This window comes from Rousettus aegyptiacus, unplaced genomic scaffold, assembly GCF_014176215.1.
Source record: "Rousettus aegyptiacus isolate mRouAeg1 unplaced genomic scaffold, mRouAeg1.p scaffold_m13_p_6, whole genome shotgun sequence".
In the NCBI taxonomy this organism is placed as follows: domain Eukaryota; kingdom Metazoa; phylum Chordata; class Mammalia; order Chiroptera; family Pteropodidae; genus Rousettus; species Rousettus aegyptiacus.
In genome coordinates this window covers 106,037,786-106,060,116 of record NW_023416309.1, presented here as the reverse complement: position 1 = coordinate 106,060,116, position 22,331 = coordinate 106,037,786, and the positions used below count along the sequence as shown (strand labels likewise).

At 55.9% G+C, this 22,331-nt stretch overlaps 1 protein-coding gene across 6 annotated transcripts in view; it reads right to left on the bottom strand.

Annotated features, from left to right (window-relative positions):
* Positions 1–11,108, bottom strand: part of AXIN2 (axin 2) — a 30,198-nt gene extending 19,090 nt beyond the window's left edge. For 3 of the 6 annotated variants that reach the window (XM_016143679.2, XM_016143683.2, XM_036223206.1), the window contains exons 1-2: positions 10,659–11,108; positions 7,639–8,583 (exon numbers count right to left, since the gene is read on the bottom strand). In XM_016143679.2, the coding sequence (XP_015999165.2) occupies positions 7,639–8,456 (818 nt within the window). In that variant the 5' untranslated portion in view covers positions 8,457–8,583; positions 10,659–11,108. Of the gene's footprint in view, positions 1–7,638; positions 8,780–9,802; positions 10,068–10,355; positions 10,481–10,658 lie in introns of those variants that run through there. The other 3 variants (XM_036223205.1, XM_016143681.2, XM_016143680.2) reach the window with 3 other exon arrangements.
* Positions 11,109–22,331: the final 11,223 nt, after the last annotated feature.

The window sequence follows — 22,331 nt, the reverse complement described above, 5'->3', positions numbered from 1 at the left end:
AATCCCACAATCTGCCCAAAGCCGGCCTGCTGCCCGGGGCCAGGAGCGCGTGCGGGCAGAAAGCAGGGGCCACCAAAGGGGCCTGTGGAGCCAGCACCTCGCCCCGGGGAGGCAGCGGGCTGCGCTCCTCTGCCCCCAAAGGCGGGTCTCCCACACAGAGGACCCCAGAGGCAGTCCAGGGGATCCTGCGAAGTTCTAAATACACGCTTTTATGTTTAGGGGGGAGGTACAGGAGGAGAGGCTGTGGAATAAAAAGAGGGGAGTTAAGTTGGTGCAGATGGGGTATCTCTCACCTCCCGGCCCCCTGTCCAAGCCTGTGCCACAAGAACACAGACTCAGGACCCCGAGGCATCTTTAGCTCCCACGACAGCTGCCCGCACAGTGCTGGGGTGCACACAGCCGGGAGTCTGGCATGGTCCTCTCACCTCCGCCCTGGGCCCAGGGGGTTGGACAGATGGGACGGAAAAGCTCAAGGTGATGTGGAGGACCTCCGTCCCATCCTGAGCTGGGCCTCTGCGCGCCTCCCCCACCCAGGCCCCCTTCTCCCAGGGCTGCTGAGGCCAGCGGGGGCACAGGCAGGCCCGGGCCCCTCCCCCGGTGTCTCCCCACTTCTGCTTCGGTGGCCTCGGCCTCCCCATTTTGCCCTCTTGATCTCGTCTCAGAACCAGTGCGCCTGTCCCCTGCTGGGTCACACTGCTCTGTGTCACCAGTGAGGGACTTAAGGGGTGGTGGGGGGGGGGGTTGGCAGGGTGGCGGGGTAGAAGAGGTCTGTAAAGCCTGAAGTTGAGGGACGCCTATTTGCAAAGACCAGGCTCTCACCACTGGGCCCACCGAGTCTACACCAATGGCAAAGAAATCACTTGCAGAAGGGATTGGCTCAGAAAAGGGAACCTACTCTATCAGGCCACTGCAGCCCATCTGGAAAGGTGACCTTGGGGCTGACGGCTGAGAGGAACCCATGCAAGGTCGAAGCGCTCTGCGTGTGCTCTCTGAGCTTCTGTTCACTGACTACGTGTCCCGCACTGCCCTGGACCCTGGGTCTGGGGGCGGGGGCGGGGGTGGTGGCACGAGGGAGGCAGACAGCGTCATCGCAGGCCCACGAGGAGGGGCGCACCTCCCTGCCCATCACCTCCTTTAATCCTCAGCCACCTGAGGGAGGAGGAGCCCAGTGCCCACCTTACAGGTGTGCCCCCGGTGGTCCCCAGCACAGCGGCCGGGCCTGGACCGCAGAGCCGGGACTGGTGGGCGTGGGGCTGACCCTGGCCCCGCCTCACCCTCTCGTCCCGTCTCGTCTCCTAACACGGGGACTCGCCTCCACGTCCGAAAACGTTCCAGAGTGAAGAGGCAGGACGAGTGATGAGTGACCGGGAGGAGGTCGTCCCGGTGCACCTCGTGATGGGCAGGACGTGCCTGGCTGGATGGCTTCCTGGGCCAGGTGGGAGCGCGGTGAACCGCGATGGGAAAAAGCAGGAATCTGAGGCGAGGCCGCCCAGGACCAGGGGAGGAAAACGCGGGTAACAGTCCTCCTCAGTCTGGGGATGAACGAGTTGGCTTAGGGAGGGGCGCGGGGACCTCGAGGGCTTTCCAGAGGCTGTGCCACCAGGCTGGGCGGGAGGAGGTGGGGGGGCGGGGAGTCACTGCCACGGTGGGGGGGGGCACTGGAGGAAGGCAGCAGAGCCAGTCCCCGTCTCTGAGGAGCATTCGCGCTGGCATCTGGAAGTGACGGAACAAAGCGAGAGCCGTCAGGGTCACGGCCGCAACTCTCAGGAACCATCTGAGCCGAGCCCCTCCGTTCCGAAGCGTTAGTCGGTCAAAACCAGCGGCTACCCCTGAACGCGCACCTAGTACGGGCGGGGTCTTTGCTTCTGTCACGGCTGCCCCCTCGGCACACAGCAGGTGCTCAGGGAACGCCCGCCACATCATCGTCCTGCATCCTCACGACCACCCGAGGGGGTGACGGAGTGGTGTGGGGCAGGAACCGGGCGGGAGGCCACCAGGCTGGAGACTCGGCCCCACGAGACCCACGTCGGGACCGCTGCAGGAGCTCGGTGGCAGGGACCGCGATTCTGTGCTGCTGAGCAAGACAGGAACACAGAGCGGGTGCAGAACTGGCTAGAAAGCGCAAACGAGGAACGTCGCACTTGAACCTGTCAAATACCTTGGGCCGAGTGAACTTGAACTGCCACTTGGTCACCCTGGTCCTGTTCTCACATCTGTAAAGCTGTCACCCCCCCGCCCCAGGTCTTTGAAGGATGACTAAATGAGGATGGTCAGGTCTTCCATTCCCCAGGCCCTCAATCTGGGGTCCCCAGCTACCAGGGCTAGGGGGCGGAGGGAGGGGGTGACAGCTAAGGAAACGCAGTGTTTTTTTCTGGAGAACAGAAGGAATGAGGGCCCGTTCAGTAGAAAGTCTTTGTTGATAAGGGAATTAGAAAAGGGGAGGATGGTTCTGTCGGGCATTACCGCGGAAGGCAGAGCACGGGGAAGTGGGCTTCACAAGCCGGAAAGAGGAAAGTGCTTCGTAATGGCCCCAGCAGTGGACGGAGGGGGCAGGTCATGGGGACAGCCCGAAGTCCCCAGCTGTCTGCGGTGTTTGGACGGGGCCACTGCTCGGAGCAAGATGGATGAGCTCATTTCTTTGGGACCCCTTCCTATCTTCGGAAACACAGAAACAAGTAAGTTCTGGAAGCCCTTGATAGAGCACGGAAATCAAGAGGTTGAGTGCTGGCGCTGTCTTAGCTCTGGGCCAGCTGGGTGACCGTGGGTAAGTCACGGAGTCACAGCCTCCGTGGACGGTGGGGACAGCCTTCTAAAACACATGCGGCTCCAACACGGCTATCTGCACGACACCCTCATGTCCTCTGAAAGGCCCGATGAGGGCGCTGCACTCTGGGGAGGGGGGCTGGGGACCGCAGTTTCACCCTCCACACAAACCTCCGCCAACAAAAACAGACACCTCCTGGAGCTCTTTCTTCCGCAGCAGTCAGTGATCGTGGCTTTTAGTTAAGAGCCACGGTGTGTTTACGTGCTGAGCGCCTGCCCCGGGGGATGAGGCTGTAAGCTCCATGAGGGCAGGACCAGCTGCGTCCTCGTCACCCGTGTGTCCCAGTGCTGAACAGAGGAGTCCGTGGCAGGGGGCGGAAGCTCAAGACTTTGCTGAACGTCCCTGAAGGACCTGGGACCTTCGAAATGGCTTGCTGAAAAGTTGTTTTTTTTTTTTTTTTTCAGGCTAAGAGGCACAGAGCAGGATCAAAACAGCCTTAAATAGCATTCAAACACTCTTTCCACCCCTTCCGCGTTGCTATCTTTGTGGTATTAACACATCAACAATGTCCCAAACGCGAGGGTTATAATTCAGCCTCCAGGGAGAAAATGACTCGGAGACATTCCTCCCGCCCCCACACCAAAAAGGCACCTCACTCAGATCCCGTGTGTGCTCACACAGCTTTGCACTACTAGAACGCATGGGTCCCAAAATAAACTCCTTTCCCTTCGCTTCCAAAATAGAGGGCTACTGTGTGACCAGTCGTTAAAAATGGAATATACTGCTCTCCGCTCAGCTGACGGCGGTGGAGTATTTAGATTTTCCTACAACCATAACACGATGAGGCGGAGGAAGGAGGCAGGGAGGCGGAGAGAGACAGAAACTCAATTCTGAAGAACCCTAAACTTTGTCAAAATGACCACATAATTTAAAAAAAAAAAATGGATTAGAGTTGTTTTCTTGTGATTACTTAAAAAAAAAAAAAAAGAAAAAAAAAAGGAAAGAAACTCGACTATGCTACAGTAATTGTACCCAGATGCTTTGATTATTTCTTCAGGATTTGTGCTCCCAGTTGCTGGAAGGATTTTAAATTCCTAGGGAGAGTGGAGGCCTATGGTACAGATTTTGCACTGGGCAGACCAAGTCTGCAGCTCCAATATGCAAAGGACTTTCAGCTGTCAGGTAGCGGAGGCTTCCGGTACCCTCAGGGGAGTGAAATGTTTTGCTGCTCTTCCCTCTAGCTTATTCTTATCCTCTCGATGAGATGCCCTGGCCCCTGCCCCCTCCCCAGGCACCAGGGAAAGGCGGCCCCAAAAGGAGCACGACAGAACTGACCTTTGGGGCCTCTTTCTGGTCCCCTCTCAAAACAATGCAGCTTAAAAAGTATTGGTTTCTCAGGCTGTGTTGTGTTTAGGCTTTCCAAAAGCCCTCTGACAATTCACTCACAAAGTCACTGCCCGGAAGGCAACACTCGTCTTCGACAAGCAATTTTCTCAGGCACCATCAAGGGACATGGAGACAGCAGCGGGCAACGGGGCCTTGAGAAAACAGGCGAACGTTTACAAGTGGATCTTAGCAAACTGCCTTCATCAGAGCCTCCATCCCCTAATTGTGGCCTACTGCTTCCAGCATATCTTTCCTATGGCATCATTTTCTTTGATAATTGAAGCCAAGCTTGATTCCAATGGCTTCGCACAAAAACGCGCCTCATCAGCGAGTTCTTTCAGAGAACAGGAGGCACTTGGAGCCAGCAGAGGGCCATCTGGGCCCGGCTTATTTTAAGTGAGGCCAGAGCAGAGGGTCCAATGAGAGACAGATGAGACCCGCCTTGGGCAGCAACGCACGAGGACGGACCAGCGCAGAACGGGGCGGGCACAGGGGGTGCTCTGTGCGCCCAACGCTGTCTTCTCCTTCCCAAAATAAATGCTGGGCCGAGCTCCTGGGCCCACGGCCCCCTCCGCACACACCTCACCGCCCTGTGTGTGTGTTTGTGTGCTGGGGTTTTCACACGTGCTTCTACCAACAGGTCACTCTTGCTTTGGGTTATTTATAGAGACCATCAAAAGCCCAGGCCTCCCACTCAACCACTTGCAAACCAGAGTCCTTCCCTCTGAGGATAATTCCTGCTCTTCCGTTCCAACTATTTATATTAAACCTGACACCAAATCAGTAAGGACACAAACAAGTCATGAAAAATGAGGCTCCTTTGAGTGCCCGGGGTAAACACAGGGCTTGGAAGACTAGCCAGTGCTCTGGGCATCCAGCTGCCAAGCCTGCTCCTCGCAGCGGGGGAAGGGAGACCCCGAGCATCACCCAGGCTTTCCGCTTCATTCATTTTTCTAACTGCCTAAGCCCGTCCCATACCAGGTACCGTGTTTGATGAGTGTATTGGGAGAGGGGCTTAAAGAGTTAGGGAGGACCCCTACGCATCCCAAGAACTAGCTGGAAAGTTTAGTTGTCTACTGTTGAGCAAGTAGAGAAAGCTGACACGTGGGAAGGGGGAAATACTTTAAAGCTTTACAGTGAACATGGGCTTGAACCCAGAAGTCACTCTTTGAAAGTGGTATCCTAACCTAGTTGCCCTTTTCACATACCCGATCGTTATCGTTACTAAATTATACTAATTACAATGCTTTACATGTGTTCAAAACAATTCCCTCTGCAAAGGGCTTTCATGTTTATTATTTCAATCCTAATAGCAACCTGACATAAACAGAAGGGATGGTGCCTGCTCATTTTACAGATGGCACATGGGGTAGTAAGTGGTGGACGGGGCTGGGAGCTGGGCCTTTGAATAATTTGGGATGCCTCCCAACACACCATTGTGCATTTCAGTATCTTGCGTGTAAAAATGACATTTGGGTATGGCTCAAATTCTCTTTGACAACGCCCAGCTAACATATCTGGGCTTCATGATGCCCAGGTAAAATACTTTGTATCAATCCAACAGTGGGAGAAAGCACGCAAGAATACAGTATGGAAACTCGAGAGGCCCATGGAAAGGAGCCATCTATGTACCAACAATGCCCACAGGTCACGCATCAAGAAGGCAAGTACTGGAAGCACAAAGCATCTTTGGTCCTGGCTTCCAGGATCAAAAAGCTTCACAAAGAGTAACCTCCCCAAACTTTAATCCTGCTCCTATCCCAGCTGAGGCCTTTGAAAGGGGAAGGGGCACCCCGAGGCTGGGTCTCTACTGCCCACCCACGAAGGGGAGGGGTCACAGCAGGGTCCTGCCTCTGAGTGCTTTCTTACTGATGACATCCAAAACCACACATGGTGCTATTTACAAAGGTGACAGACACTCTGGGTCCTGACACTGGGGGAGACACAGAAGCCCCACTGTTAGAAGGCCCCAGGAGAAGCGGCCTTACCCCAGGCCTTAAGCAGTCTCAGTGACCAGTGGACAGAGGCTGGCAAAGGTTTATCCAAATGTCAATATAATGGAACGAGGAAGTAGCGGCAGGTGCCCAGTGACTGCCCAGCTGCAGAGGCCAGACCCGGTATCTTCCTCCAAAACAACCTGAAACCATAAGCTGAAAGATGCTGAAACAACTCCTTCAGGTGGTCCTATGGAAAAGCCAATTGGTTGCACTTACGTGTAGACCAGATGTCTGAGAGCGGCTTCCAGGGTCATAAGAGCGCCCCCTGGTGGTTGGTAAACTAGTCTTTCCCAACTCGCGAATAGTGGGCTGTCTTGGTTGCCCCTAAATCACTGCCCTAGGCTCAGACCTCGCTAACCTGCCCCTCCTGCTGCTCCTCCTGTGGGACACTGGAGGCCCTCCCCTACAGAGAGAGGTCAATCTCCACAGCAGCCCAGGTTCCTAACACATGGAAAAATACACATCAGCTAGCTAGATAAGCCATTGAGATAGCAATCAAGAGCCCACCCTCCTTCCCTTATATGCCATAAGCAACAACCTAGAATTAAGAGGCTTATTCTCTCTTTGAATATTCAGCAAGGGGAGAAAAGGAAACAGAAAAACTCATTCTCACAGGAGGTCTAAAGTTGCCTGCAAAGGTCAAGATCCTTAAGACTTGGCCATTCTGTAAAGGACTGTTTGTCTTTGAAGCTTCAAAAAGAGAAAGTACTCCAGGGCCCCATTCCTCTCCGGCCAGGACCTCTGCTCTGTCAGCACTGAGCAACAAAATAATCAACTGAGGTCTGCCCCTCGGGCTGCAAGCATTTAAAACCTAGCTTAATATACCAGCAGACTCCAGAGCTAAGGGTCCTTCATTAAGGAAAGTCACAGGGCCCTCCCTAGTCAGGAGGGTTTCTTGCTGGGTAAATACCTAATTCTACAAAGAGACCCACAAGCTCAGCTGTTAAGCCAATTGCTGGCTCTTATCTTCACATAATAGTTCAAAAGATCCCACTTACCCCCACATCCAATGGGTACACACATTATTTCCTGTGCCTCCGCCACAACCCAGCTGCCTCCCTAGCCACATTAATTCCACTCTCTACTGACTAGTGGTGAATGACCCCTTCCAAAACCGGTGCTTAGTGCATTGGGTGACTCAGAGGCATCAAAAGCTGCTGTTCTCTCTCTCTCTCAACCCTTTCTAAGACCGGCCCGGGATACTAAGGAACCCACGTTAATAAATACTGCTTGCCAGTGTTTGAATTTGGCACTGGAAAGACGGCAGGCATTTAGCTTTGTGTACATCACTTCCCCCCCGCCCCCGCCCCCCTTTAAACAACAAAAAGCAAGATCAAAGGGTTCCCGGCCAGAGGTCCTGGCTCTCAACAGACCTTTGTCAGCCTCTGCAGCACATCCAACCAACCATCCCATCCACCTTACTTAACTCAAAACATATGCAAAGTCCAGTATCATCCACCACCCACCCCGCCAGGCCCTGGCCAGTCTTACCTGTATCCATTTTCGACAGTTTCCGTGGACCTCACATTCGCTGTCGCCCTCAGGGTTTTGCTGGACAGGCCGACCACAGTGGGCGAAAGTTTGCACTTGAAGTCAGCACAAGTCCACTCCTCCTCTTCATTCAAGGTGGGGAGATAGCCACACACGACCTTTAGGCTCCCCAGGCCCCCGTTACTCATGTAAGCTGTGTTTTCTCCCCCACTTCTCACATATTCGAGGTATATATCAGAAGTCAAAAACATCTGGTAGGCATTTTCCTCCATCACCGACTGGATCTCGGTCTGCGCCTGGTCAAACATGATGGAATCAATCTGTTGCTTCTTGATGCCATCTCGTATGTAGGTCTTGGTGGCAGGTTTCAGCTGTTTGGAGACAATGCTGTTGTTCTCGATGTACCTTTTGTAGATTGCTTTGGCTACGCGCAAAGTTTTGGTATCCTTCAGGTTCATCTGCCTGAATCCATTGCAGGCAAACCAGAAGTCTAACGTGTCCACGCATTTCTCCCTCTCCAGGAAAGTCCGGAAGAGATAAGCACCATCTTGATCTCCCAACAAGGAGTGCAACGACTTGGTCCATCTGGTCAGGGGGGAATCCGGAGATGCCCGCCCCTCAGGCTCCCCCAACCCATCCTCGTTGCGCCTGGCGTTGGAGGAGACAGGCATCGGTTTGGTGACCTGGCCCTTTCCCACCCCAGGCTGGCATGGTGGGGTCTCCCCTTCTTCACCAGGGACCGGGGGTCGGGGGGCATCCTCGCGGAAGCTGCTGCTGGGGTCTGGCAGGCGAGTCACCACCAACACAGCACTACTCATGATGAGCGAGTTCTCCTCACTGAGTTTGGGAATTTTTTTTTTTTTCTTCTTCTTCCAGTTCCTCTCAGCAATCAGCGTGGTCTCTCTTTCTCTCTCAAGTCAGCAGGGGCTCATCTGAGCCTCCTTTCTGGAAAGAAAAGGAAGGGGGGAGGTAGGGAGAGAAAAGGGTATTGATCTAATCAAAACCAGATCTACCCAACATCAAAGCAAAAAAGTAAACAGGCTTTTCAACTCCTCAAATTCAAATCAAGCAACCCAGCTATCTGCGAGGTGCTCATCTAAAGTATCAGACGCAGCTTTTTCAAAGGCGAAATCTGAGCTCCGCACTCTTGGGGGGCGGGGTGGGGGGTGTTGATGGGGAAGGGGCGGGGAAGGGGAGATGCGAGCTGAGAGGGTGGGAGGCGCGGGCGGAGGGGCACGCGAGGTGTGAGACAACCTTCCCAAAACCCACTCGGCGCGGTGCACGCGGGGCAGCGGGGGCCTCGCCTACCCGGCTGTCCTCCCCTCCCCCCGACAGCATCGACTCCAAAGACGCGCACTCGGAGCCGCAGGGCTGTGTGCAGGTGAAACCAATTTCGGTAAATTTCCCCACTCCGCTCTGCGCACAGATAACTCGAGCTCCAAACGTGCCCTTCCCCGGCATCTGGTTCCCATTCCCCCACCCACCCCTTCCCTCTGCGCTCCCCCTTCCCACTCCTTAAAAATTCAGAAGATCTTCGACGGAGAAAGAAGCCCGCCCAGCACCGGGCGGAATGGGCTCCCGAACTCCCAGCTAGAAAACGCGCCCCCCCTCCCGGCTGTAAACGTTCCCGCGCCCCCGCCTCCCGCCAAGAATATGACTCAGTCTACACCTCTGTCTTCCTCGCTCCCCCGAACCAGAAATCAACTCACTCACACCAGACTTTGATCCTCAAACTTTGCAAGAGAGCAGGGAAGCCTCCGGATCCGCCGCCCCGGTGATCCCCGCCCCCCCAACCCACCTCCCGAAGCCGTGAACCCTACAAAACCGGATCAGAAACCGTCTCACGCTACCACTGCCTGTGCCAAGAATCCCAAACTCTGATCAAACCTGTCTCTTTTTTTTTTCCGAAAGAAAAAGTCTTATCTAACCAATAAACAAGGCTCTTTTCCCAGCACGGGAAGGATCGAACTAAGGAGGGCAGGGGCGCGCCGGGGGGAGGGGGCGCGACCCGGAACGAGGGGCCGGGGCTCCGGGTCCGCGATGGGTGCGCGCGGCCCCCGCCCCGGGCCTCAGGCCGCGGGGCTGCTTAGCTCAGCCGGCAGTGGCGGGGCCGCCGGTAGCGCCGCGTTACGCTGGCGGAGGGGAGGTGGAGCGGCCCCGTTACCTGGAAGACGAAGGCAGCCCCAGGCCGGAATCTCATCTCCGCAGAGCCCCCCCGGCCCGCCCCCACGGCCCGAATCCGACTGAACGCGTCCGGCGCCGCGGAGCGCGGGGCCGGAGCCGCGGGAGGCGCTCGCGGCGCCCCGAGCCCGGGCGCGGGTCGGTGCCCCGCGCCGCCGCTCGCAGAGGCGCCCGCAGAAAAAGCACGGAAAGCAGCAGCCTAGTCCAGAAATGGCGACGCGCGGAGTCTCTGCCTCTCCGCAAAGGGGGCCGGGGCGGCGGGGGGCGCGGGGCCCGGGCGGGGTGGAGGGACGCGGAGGACGCGGACGCCCTGGGCTCGGGCAGCTCCTGCTCGCAGACTGAGCCTCGGCCAGCGCTCAGGGGCCCTAAGCGCGGACCAGTGGCTGGGAGGGGAAGAGAGGAGGGGGGGAGAGGTGGGAGGGGAGGATGGGGCGGGGGGAGCGGCGGGGGGAGGGGGCGGAGGGGAGGGCAAGCGGGGGGCGCCGCCAACCTTTCATCCCACCTTCCAAAGCCTTGCACACTCAAACCCGACTCACATCCATAACAACGACAGCGATGTGCTCCCCGGGGGGGATCTGCCCCCTCTCCGCCCCCGCCGCAGCCGCCACTTGCAGAAGTCTCTCCTCCGGGGCCCCTGCTACCCCGCTGGGGAGGGGGCTCGCGCGCGGGGAGCTCAGGGCAGCCAGGGCAAGCCCCCCGGAGCGCTGGGCGCCCGGCCCGCCGCTCTCCTCCGCAGCCGCCCGGAGCGCGCCCCGAAATAGCCGGCCTGCCAACTTCAAAGGACCGCCCGGCACATCAAAGCGCGCGGGCCGCCCAGTCGCCGCGGCCTCCGCACTCACCATTGATCCGCACGCGCGCTCCGCGGCGAGACTTCGCTGGTGCCCCGGGCAGGGCCCCGGCCCCGAACCCCGGGTCGGCTCGCGGCGGCAGTCCCGGGCCCCCCCGGGCCGGTCCCGGCGTCGGGGAACATGGGGAGTCGCACAGCAGGGGAGGGGGGTGAGGGGAAACAATCCCGGATTAGTGCGAGATCTACCGGAGAGGGAGGGGGAAGCGGCGCGCCCCGCCGCCCCTTTTATGCAAAAGATCCGAGCGGGCCTCCGCCCCCGCTGCGGCCGCCCCCGGCCCCACCGGCCCCCGCCCGGCCCAGCTTTCAACACAGGTCCTGTTTCCAGCAGTCACTCCGCGCACCAAATGTCCTCCGGGCGCTTCCAACAAAAACTGCGCTGTGGATTTAACTGTGCACTTCAAAGGCTCGAGCCGAGCGCACGGTCCTGAAAGGGAGGTACGCGCCGGCCGCACCCCGGGCCGACCCCCGTGGCCCCGCCGCCCCTCCTGGGGGCCGCCAGGGTCGCACCGCCCCTCCCGGCCGGATCTCGGCCGGCTGGACCCCCTCCCGCCCCTGGCGCCCGCAACGCCGCTGGGCGCGACCTCGCCCCCTGTCCCAGGGGGGCTTCCTTTGAAGCGGCTCTGCTGGGGCGGCGCCTCCACCCCCACCTTTTACAGCAGGGCTTTCAGCGGGGAAGACGGGCGCCTCGGACGCCGGGCGGTCCCGAAATCCATTGCTATGAGGGGTTATTTTTATTTCCCGACTCTTGGGTTATTACTGAGTTGCCAGGACCTTATCAAAGCGCAGCGGGCTCCAGCCGACTCCCCCGGGCCGGGCTCGGGGAGTCAGTGATCCCGCCGCGCCAATCACAGCCGCGCTCAGCCGGCCCGCGCCGCCCGGCTTAAAGGGACAGCGCCGGGCGCCCGCCCGCGCGGGGTCGGCCCGCCCCAGCCGCACGCTCCGCTCCCTGCGAACCGGTCCCGGCCGTGCTCCGCCCCCCGCCAGGCCCCCGCCGCCCCAGTTCTGATTCAGTCTTTAAAGTTCTCTGGCCCCTTTGCTCTGTCTTCCTCCTGCTGCCGGCCCTGGTCCTCCCAGCTCTGAAAAGCAACAGTTTATTGTAGCATTCTGGCCGTCGCAAGAACTGCAAGCAAGCAGAATTTTTTTTTTTTTTCCTATCATCAAACGCTTTTCCACCTCTATTCAAGTTTCCCTGGGAATCTGGGCTTGGAGGATCTTGAAAAAGGAGTTATTGCCCTGAGATCCACAGGCCAAATGTCATAGGGCGAACGCTGGCCGGGACACAGAAAGTCATGTGCCTCCCGATGATGCAGGCACTGTACCTGCCTGCGAATTAGGACCACAGGGCAGTGTGTGAGTTTGTGGATGTGTGAATGGGGGTGTGAATCTGCCAGCCCCTCGTTAGAAAGCATGCCTCGATTCTCTGAAGATTTAACCCTGGCTTCCCAACCTGGCCATCAGAACCGGCCTGAGCACACAGCCACCTACCACCTCTCCGTGACAACCGCATACCCAACACTCTCCCGCAAGCATCCCCCAGCCTCCCGTGTTACATATTAAACAGACATGTGATGTCTTTTTCCCCCTCCACCCACAGTTTTAATGTATTGAAAACTCCTCACCCCACTGTCACCTTTGAACTCCTGCTCATTCCCCCAATTATGTTTATGAGGCACAACCTTCTCACTGCATGGAACAAGAAAATATGCCACGAACCTAGGACATTATTTATCTACTCATCTATTGTTATAGAATGACCCCTCATATGACGAGCTAACAATTAACTACTTCTCCTCTTAAAAAAACATAAAGGTGTAAACCAAATTTGTTCCAGAAACGGAAGGCAGAGCCCAGCGCCAGCAGAGCTGTAGAAGGCTTTGGCTCTTCAACCTAGTCTCTTTTTCTTTATTTGCTTTCTTCTCGAACTTACAGGATGACAAACCCTTTTCAGGGCAGAGGTGCTTCCAACCTGTCATTAGGCGTTCAAAACTTTGAAACAGGCAAGAAGTGTGGAAGGATAGGAAAAGAGAAGGAAGCTACATGCACCACCCCCCCTCCCCCCCACCCCATGGTCTGCCGGGATAGGGCAAGCCGCAGGGGCTGTGCTCAACCACCCCCGGCCTCCGGGGCTGCGACAAGGGACTAGGTGCCAAGGCGGGTGGCATCTCCCTCCCCAACACCTGCTTCTCTGTGTCCATGGTCTGCCCTTCTGGGCTCACCTCCCCAGGCGGCCAGGCTGGCAAAAAGCCAGCAGTCCAGGCTATGGAATACAGTCACCTCAGGGCAAACCGGGGAGACCAGTGAGAGTGTGGCCCGATGACTCATCTTTGCCTTGGGACAGCTGCTGGGCATGAGCAAACTGGAAGCCAGTCCACTGCAGGCGGCTCCTCTCTAACAGTTCGGCCTTCGGCAAGGCTGATATGTGGGACCCATGCCAAGGGCATGCCCACCCCCCTCAGGGACCCAGGAGAGCCAGAAGCGAAGCTGTCCCTGTGGTTCCAGGGAGTCTTTAGGCCCCAGAGGGTGTTAGTACAGGAACAAAAGTCTATCCAGAAGGAGATGAATTGCCACAGAAGCGTCTACAGTATAAACAGCACAGTGTGTGTTGTGTGTGTGTGTGTGCGCACACACACAACACACACTCATCCACGTGTTGGGGGAGGGGAGACCGAAAAATCAAAACATCCAAAATCAAAATAACCAACGATCAGAAAGAGGAGGCTTTAAGAAAGGAAGTGGAAACTTGGTCTTCGCGGGTGGTTTCTTTCCTCCACCCCCAGCTGTCCTCGCCGACCCTTCGCTGTCCCCCAGCCAGTCCTAATCATCCGGGCCCTGCTCCCTCATCATCTCAGGGCTGCAGCAGCCAGAGGGAGGGACGGGAAAGGGGGACGCAGGAGTCAGGCCTAGTTCAGGTTAGATCTTCTCACTAATGACCCCTCAGGGAGCCTGGGTTCTAGAGCAGGTGCCTGGTCACCTTGGGCCCATGACTCCCCCTCCATCTCACTCCTCCTCCCCATGCCCCAACTTCATATCTGGTGGTACGTTGCCCATCCAGCAGGAGGCTGGGCTAGGAGAAGCCAGGAGCCCTCTGGAGCCTCCAGGTCTTTGACTACTTGTTGATAATATTTCTGGAGGAGAATCCAAAGTCCTTTGCCTACACCCAGCCCCTTTCTCAAGATAGCACAGTTTTCCATTTTCCCCTTCTCGCTGGCAGCAGTGATATCATGTGACTTGTTGTAATCCTGCATGGTTGCCTGGAAACTGTAAAGCAAGGTGATGGATTTCTGCACATGCTCACTCTCCCCCCTCCTTTAAAGAAAAACCCTACAGAGAATAAACAGTCCACTTTGCCTAAGTGCAGACAAGTTTAATAAAGCAGAGAGTAATTCTTTTCTGGAATTATGTACTGGGCTGTAATCCTAGAATCCAAGAAAACGAGGACTCGGCACTCCTGAGAGGCATCTGGCCAGGTCTCCAACCTTTAGCCAGCCCCACAAGTTCCCCAAGAGGGGAGGTCACAGCAGCTGTGACTTCCAGGGAGCTCAGACCCAAGCATCGCTCACTAAAAATCAGTGACTTTGTGTTTTATTTCTTTGGAAAAGTGCCACCTTAGACAATGTATCTTTGTTTAGGGAGAAAGGTAGAGAGAGACGCAGGTAACCTTTCCTAAGACTGCAGGTCACCTAACCACTCTGAGTCCCCAGGTGTTCACCTGGAGAATGGGGGACACACCCCTCAAAAGGCTGCTGTAAGGATAAGCAGTAAGATAAACGCCCAACATGGTGATTGACACACAGTAAGTGCTCAAAACATGGTGGTTATTTCTGCGTAGTCAGCCCTCAACAGTCTGTTACCTGTTCTGGGAAGAAAGTTTCCAACTCCAAAGCAAAGATGCGCACCGATTAGAAGCCCCACTCCTGGAAGCTGACCAAGGAGGTCCTGCAGAGGTGAGCGCCCATGACCGCCATCTTCCCTGAAGAGGATATCGGGGAGTTGGCAGGCAAAGGTGGCTGTGCCTTTCCGCCACCTCTCAAAGCCCATCCTACCTTGTACCCCAAAGGAAATATCAGAATCTTCTAGCCAGGGGACCTTTAAAGTGTCATCTAATTCAACCCATCATTTAAGATGGAGAAATTGAACAAAGAGGAGGTGAAGACATTCTTCCCAAATTCGCTCCGCCTGTGTTGAAGCTGGTCCCGACTCCTGGCCCCTCCCCTTTCCTCGCTTTGCACTCTGCGGGGAGGAGTCCAGGGCAGGGCTGGCTAAGGAGAGGGCCTGAGCACGTTCTGTCCGGGCAGGACTAATAAGTATGATTTGGGATGCTTTCCTCTCAAAGCATCGCCACAGGGCTTCAGCCTGAAATTCCTCTGAAGCACCCATCACTCTGCCCCTACTTACATGTGGCCTTGACCCCCAGCACTGGGCTACCCTTGGCCAGAGCCTGGGTGGTTCCACCAAGTCTTTTATGGTAGCCAGTGTTTCCTCGGGGCCCCTCAGTGGGGTGAGCCCACTTTAGGGAGCATGGACTTTAACAAAGCCCAAGAAGAGGAAGAGAATACTCTGATTTCTCTTCCAACCGTGTAAGTGGTTCACTTTACTAAAGAGGAAGAGTGGAGAGAAATCAGACTTAACTTCTGGTCATTCCGCTTCCCTACTTCCTCTCCCCTTTGCAGACGAGGGACCCAGAATGTCAAAGTGGAGATTTTGAAGCCACAAGCGAAAAAGTCAAGTTTTCCTGAAAAAGTCTGTCTATTGATGTGTCGGGGAAAACTTACTTGTTAATAAACTGATCATCTTTGGTATGTTAAATTTAAAACACAGTTAAGCGAAACAATAATTTTAAAACGTGCTGATCTGATTTACTTTCAAGTGCGTTTTACAAATGTCTGGGGTCTTAGGCATTTCCCCATTCATCATCTTGGAGTTGGGCTTTTCGGCCTGAGCTTGTAACCAGAAGAGACCATCAATATTAAAACAAATCCAGAAAGAGGTTCTGATCTTTAAAGTTATCTTCTCCATTGTGTCAAACAGACACACACACACACACACACACACACACACACACACACACACACACACACACACAGAGTCGTTTTCAGAAAAGGAAGTAAAAAATAAGTAAAAGAAACCCTGAAGTCAGCATTCCAGCTAGAAACACATGAGACTTTGCTAATAAATGGGTCTGTTCCTAAGCTCTCTCATAGATGTGTTTTTTTTTTTTTCCTTCCTACTCCTGACATCTCATCTTGCTCGTTTTTAACAACTTCTGGAAAGTGAAGGTTTGCCAAGCTGGAAATCAGTTCCTTTATTCTCTCTTGTCAGTGTTTCTTGATTTGCTTTGAGCATTTCTGCTGACTAGGTGCTTTCGCTGCCTCCAAAGGATTTGTCACAGTGGGCCAGGATGCCAGGCAGCGTCCCAGGCCAGCCCCGGACATCTGGAGAGGTTCTGCTCTCTATTACGGAAACTTCCGCAGGTCAAGTCCTCGACCTGCTGCTTTATTATGTAACCTGAAGGTGCCGTTGCAATGTCCTCACCTCCTGCCTGCTGACCGGCAAACTTCTTTCCAGAGGAGTCTACACTCGCTGTCTACATGTCTCTCATTGTGTCCTCCACCCGAGACAGTCTCTCCTCCTGGAAGACCATTTTCAGTCAGGCAAAGGACGTCCTCGCCGTTAAGTCGCACGGGGCCACTTTTCCCGGTGAGTGGCTTGGCTTACATGCAGCTCTCTCTCCTTTTCCATCCCCCTCTGGTGCCTGACGATGAGATTTTATGACAGTGATCTCGCCGTCCCCAGCTACCTCGGTTTAGAACCCGGGGCCACTCAGCCTTGTAGCTTCTCCTGCCTAAAAATCTCCTCATGTCACGCTTTCTCCACGTGTTCACAGCCACAGCTGCGGCTCTGGCCCGAGCCACGAACAGCGATGTGTTCTCGTCCTGCTCCCTGCCTGCGGCTAATGGCCACCCGCCCCTGGGACCCCTCCCTTACGCGTTGCCACCACAGAGAGCATTCGGCAATCTGAAACTGTGCACATCATTCCCAGCTTCGGGGCCTCACCTGGCCACACGGAACCTTCGGAAGAAGGCCCGAAGCCCTTCGCGTGGTGGGCAAGATGGTTGGCTCTGGCCAGTCTCCAGCCCTGTCTCCTGCCGCCGCTCCACGCCCCTCCCAAGGGCAGTCCCATGTGGTAGACCCCGTCGTCCATTCCCCTGGGGCGCGGGATGGGGGCTCTCTTCCTTAACTGAGAGCACCTGGGGGAGCGAGAGCAGCTCCAGGATTAAAATGCGGTGCCCACAGTCGCAGGGGTGAGGGGCTGATTCTCTGAATGACGATGACCTTTGTAAAGCCATTCTCAGAATTCCTGAACGGGGCGGCCCAGAACAACTTTGGAGAAGTCTTTTCTGTTCTTTGACGACCATTTTAATGCCGGGGCATCGTGAGAGTATATGCCCCTGAACAAACAAGAAGAAGCTGTCTGCACATCAGATGTGGCTGAACGCATTTAACGGTTTTCTTAGCAAAAACATGAGTATCTCAAACACATTAAAACGTGTGGGTTGAGCTTCACCTCCTGTTACCTAAGTTCTCTTGATACTTTCCCCTAGGACTTTGGAGCATCGAAAAAGATACAGTAATTATTGAAACCACGAAATCTCATAATTGCAACGAATCACCCCAACACTTAGGGAATGTTAGAAAAAAACGAAGTGGAATGAGCAAGCCTCGAGCCAGCCCCAGCTCTTCCGACGAGGAAGGCTGAAGCCAGATGCCACCAACTGCAACAGGTGAGCAGGCGAGAAGGTCGGACTTTTAGCTGATGCTATCATTTCCCCTCCCACTGAACTGAGTATTTCTTTTTGGCAGAACCGAGTATTTCTTGTCCCAAAAAGATCAATTTCTTCAATGCATTATCCCTGCCTTTTGGAAAACTTTTTGCCTGACTCCGTTAATTCACAAATCAGGAAATGGTAAAAATCTGGGTGCCTGATTTTGGGGGTCGGAAAAATACGGTCACAAAAAATGAGGGGCTTCCTCCCATTTCCCTTTCTCTAGTCCAGGGTGGGCAAAAGTTGGACAGCAGCAGGCAGGTGTGAGGGGCAGGTGCGAGACAGCAGCCGGCAGAGGGGCTGGAGGTGTCCGCTTCGTCCTGGTGGCAGCCCAGGGGGTGCCTTGGAGAAGCCCCAGCTTCTAGAGGCCAGGAGATGCTCGGCCACCCAGGAAGGGGGTGTGGGGCGCGGGATGCCCTCGAGGCCTCGCCCCGTCCTCTGCTTTCTCAGGCGGCCCCCACTCTGTGCAGGTCCAGCCCCTGCTTCCTCTGAACTTGGCTCTTCTTATCTTACGGCCGGCCGGTGACCTCCGAGCCCCGACCCTGAGCTCTGACCTTTTCCACCCCTACAAAGGCACCTTCCTTCCCCCTTTCCAGCCGCCCCCCCCCGCCAGGGGGGGTCCCTCCTCTGAATTTCCCTGGGAAAAAGGTGTCAACTTTAAACTCTACAACACAATGGAGGGTCCTGCGTGGGTCCTCAGGACTGTGAGCTCAGCTGAGAAGGGGGGCCTTTTCCACCAGAGCCAGGGTGGCACCTGTCTCCAAAGTGGGACCGAAGGCGGAGCGCTGCCCCCCGCCACTGCCTCTGGGGGACGTCGCGGGAGGGCCACGCTGATAACCCTGGGGCTATCTTGACCGCTTCTGTGTAAGTCTCTGGGCAGGACGTCGGAGGGGAAGCGTGCTGGGCTGCGGGCAGCGGGGGGCGGGACCCGCACAAGCCGGGGCGGGGGGGAGCTGTGCCTTCTCCAGGAACCCATAGAAACCTAGAGCCAGGGCCAGGGTGGGGCGGACCGGCCTCTGGGCCTGGCAGAGCCCGGGGGCCCTGCGAAGAAGGGGTTTTCTTTATCCCGAAGGGTAATTATGAGCCAGGGGAGTGTGTGGTGCGCTGGTTGAACCTGGGAGGGTCCGTCACTGCTCCGTGTCTCAGTTTCCCTAAGTATAAAGTGGGAGGAACGGAAGTACTGGGGGTTGCCGTGAGGGTTAAATGAGGTGAGAGAGTAAAGTGGCTAGAACCCCGCCCGGTAACTGGTGAGCACTTGGCGAAGACGAGCCATTTTGCGGGAAACCTAAGAACGGCCTGGCTGTTCCAGACCCTCTTCTCTTAATGGCTATAAAATGGGAATGAAATAACGCACCTTCGAAGCGGAGGTCGATTCAGTTTCTGAGAGGTGTCAGTGCCCTGTCCCCCGGGCCTGCCATACATTCCACCTTGCCTCTGCGCCCCACTAGTCTATAACGGGGGATAGGGGAGTCTCCTGCAGGTGCACCCCTCCCCCGAGCCTCACTGAGATGACAGTGACACTTCCGGGTGCAGCCGTTCCTTGGTCATCCCAGGGGATTGGTTCCAGGATCCCCACAGATAAGGGACACTCTCTGGTCGCTCTTATACGAAACGGCGTAGTATTTGCATGTAACCTACACACGCTCTCCCGTACCCCCTAAATCACCTCTAGATCACAGTACTCCCCCCTTCTCCACCGTTTCAGTTACCTGAGGTCAACCATGGCCTGAAAATACCAAATGGAAAGCTCTAGAAATAAGTCGTACGTTTTAAACTGCATAAGGTTCTGAGGAGCATGATGAAATCTCAAGCCATCCCGTTCTGTCCCGCCTGGGAGGCGAATTGTCCCTTTGTCCAGTGTATCTGCCCCTTAGTCACCTTAGTAACGCTACGGGCGATGGAACCTCAGGTCGACTGTCGCGGTTTCACAGTGCTTGTGTTCCAGGAACCCTTATTTTGCCCCACAACGGTGCCAAGTGCAAGAGCAGTGAGGTTGGCGATTCGAGCCTGCCATAGAGAAGCCGCAAAAGGCTCTTTTCAGTTGGAAGGCGGAGGTTCTCGACTTCATGAGGAATGGAAAACCTCGTGCACCGAGGTCACTCAGAACACATCTTCCGTCCTTGCAGTTGTGGAGCAGGAGAAAGACAGACATGCTACTTTTGCTGTCACACTTCGAACTGCAAAAGGTAGAGCCACAGCGTGTGACAAGTGCTTAGCTAAGATGGAAACGGCATTAAACTTTATCGCAGGTGCAGACGTGTGGGACAAACCAGCGCCTATACACGGTTCGGGACTATCCGTGGTTTCAGGCATCCTCCGGGGGTGCGCGTCTTGGAACACGTCCCCCGAAGATTATCGAGGACTACTGCACTTAGACTACCCCGTGCAATGTACACACTATGTAAACAGTTGTTACACTGTATTGTTTAGGAGATAATGCCATCGCTACCACCACGGGCCTAACTACGCGGTACATGTCAGCAGCAACGTGACCTTCTTTCAAATATTATCCATTCGCCTTTGGGTGAAACCATGGATGCAGAGCCCGGGGAAGCAGAAGCCAAACTATACTTGCAAATGGTCAACCACTCTGTGTCCTTAGGACCTGAACCCTCAAAAGCACCAGTACCCTCCCCCTCCAGCCCCAAGCCTGACGGCACCTGCCACCCCCACCTCCCGCCCTCCAGGCCCTTCCCTGGGCTCCTATGGAACAGCATTGCTGTGGTTTGTAATTCTGTTGCTCCCCTCCCCCCCCCCAGGATCCCTATGACAGGCCCCGAGGGGAGAGGTCAGGAGAGCTCAGGGTGCCCGTCCTGGTCCTTCTCATTCTCCCAGTAGTGCGTGCTCTTTCCCCGGGCTGTCCGCCGCCCTCTGTGTGACCGGCCACAGATGCCCCCTACGCACGCCGTTCTCTCTTGGTTTTCACACATTTTTAGCAGTCGGGGTGTGACTACCGGGGGTATGATTCCTGCCTCCCGTGCGTTCGTTCCTCCCTTTGTAAATCCTGCAAGATGCTGTGTTTCATCGATTCTTTTTGGTATAGATTCCATAAGTTATTCATATTCTGTGTCCAAAAAAAAAAAAAGAAGAACTGTCAAAGAGAATCCTCAGGGGCGAGCGTTACGACGGCCGCAGGCATGTTGTGACTTCCTGCCGGGCGCGTGTGCTGCCGCCAGCCAGGACATCCCGACGAAGTGCCCACGTGTGAGATGCGGGCGTGTCTCACCCACTGGGCAGCTTCCGTGTGTCTTCTAGATACACCCGCTGTGCTATCCTGGTGTGGGGGTCAGCGGTGTCTGGCACTACCCCCGCCGCCCCACCTGCCGTGTGGACGGGAGGCTTGGAGCGTGACAATGGAATCCAGGATTAAGCCCCTCCCAGCTCCTCTGAGTGCTGGACTATTGACTCCTGTGTGTGCCCTGTGCCCCTGCCTGGGTGGTCCTCTTGCTGCATGGGCCTGGCCTGGGCTCCCAGAGCCCCGCTGGGCAGAGCCTCATCAAAAGACACCGCAGGGCTACGCAAAGCCCACCTGCGTCTCCCACTGTCTCTGCAGCCAGCGCCGTGCCCTGCACCGAGGGCACGTCGTGCTGAAAGTGGGTGGGGAGGGGACAGAAGGGCAGAAGTGTCCCCTGTAAGCCTGACCCGGGCGGGGCACAGCTCTAGGAAGCCGAGGATGGCGGCTTGTCGCGTGCACTTCCTCGACCAGCAATACATTCGAGGTTTCCTCTCCACCTGCCTGACTCCCCTTGTATCCGGCATGATATAATGAAGGAGGGAGCAGAGGAATTAATGAATGAGAAGCAACAGCGCGCTTTGGACTTTGGAGTCAGAAATATGAATCGAGTTTCACACCCTGACCTTGCCACCGACTAGCTGTGACCTTGAGTAAGCTGTGTATATATCTTTGATAAGCCTTACTTTCCCACATCTATAACGTGGAGCTCAGGGTACATACGTTTTTTTAAGGGTCGTTCAAGGATGAAGTGATTTTCAAGCTCCCCTTTTTCACATGCTTCCCACATCCCAGTCCCGCGTACCCAACAGGCCCAGGGAGCTGCGGGCATCAAGACCGTGCATGCAGAGTGGCCGCCCCGGGGTCCGGCACAGGGAAGCAGAATGACCACTACTGCTGTTCGTACATTTCAGGGCACGGCGGCTCCAGGAAGCCGATCCCGGGGCCTGGGCAGAGTGACCCGCACTTGGTCCTGTAAGTGTGGCTTCTGGGCTGCTGATGTCAGGAATTGCCCTGAACTGTCCCCCAGAGGGAAGGTGGGTGTCACGAGCCATCACCACCCATGATGGCTCCTCCTTGGCGCCATCTTCTCACACAAAGAGCGGCGATGTCTGAACCCCCGGGGCGGAGCGCAGTAAAAAGGCCATAAAGACAGAGAAGCCGCCATAAACCAGAGACAGAGTCGTTAGCAGTTTCCTTCCAGATAAGGGCCTCGAGCATTCAGAGGAGACCGACGGGGTTCCCGCAAGCCCTAGATACTCGAATCCTTGGTTCAGAGTCCACAGGGGGAGAGAAGATGCTTGAGGAGGAGACGCCCACCAAGGGGCAGGGCGGGTCCTGCTGAGGGCATCCACGTGGTTTAGGAGAAGAGGCGCTTCCTGTGGGCCGGGCCCTCTGCGAAGGGTTTCAAGGGTCACCTTGCTTACTTCCCTATTATCGACTACTATTATCAACCGATTTTAGAGGGGAACACAGGCCCGGAGGCAGGACACAGTGACAAGCGAAAATGCGGCGTGTCCAGCAGTTCTGAGGAATTTCAAGACGGCAACAGCGCAGCGTTAGACCCCGCAGGAATGTGGGGGCCCCGGCAGGAATGTGACGGCACAGA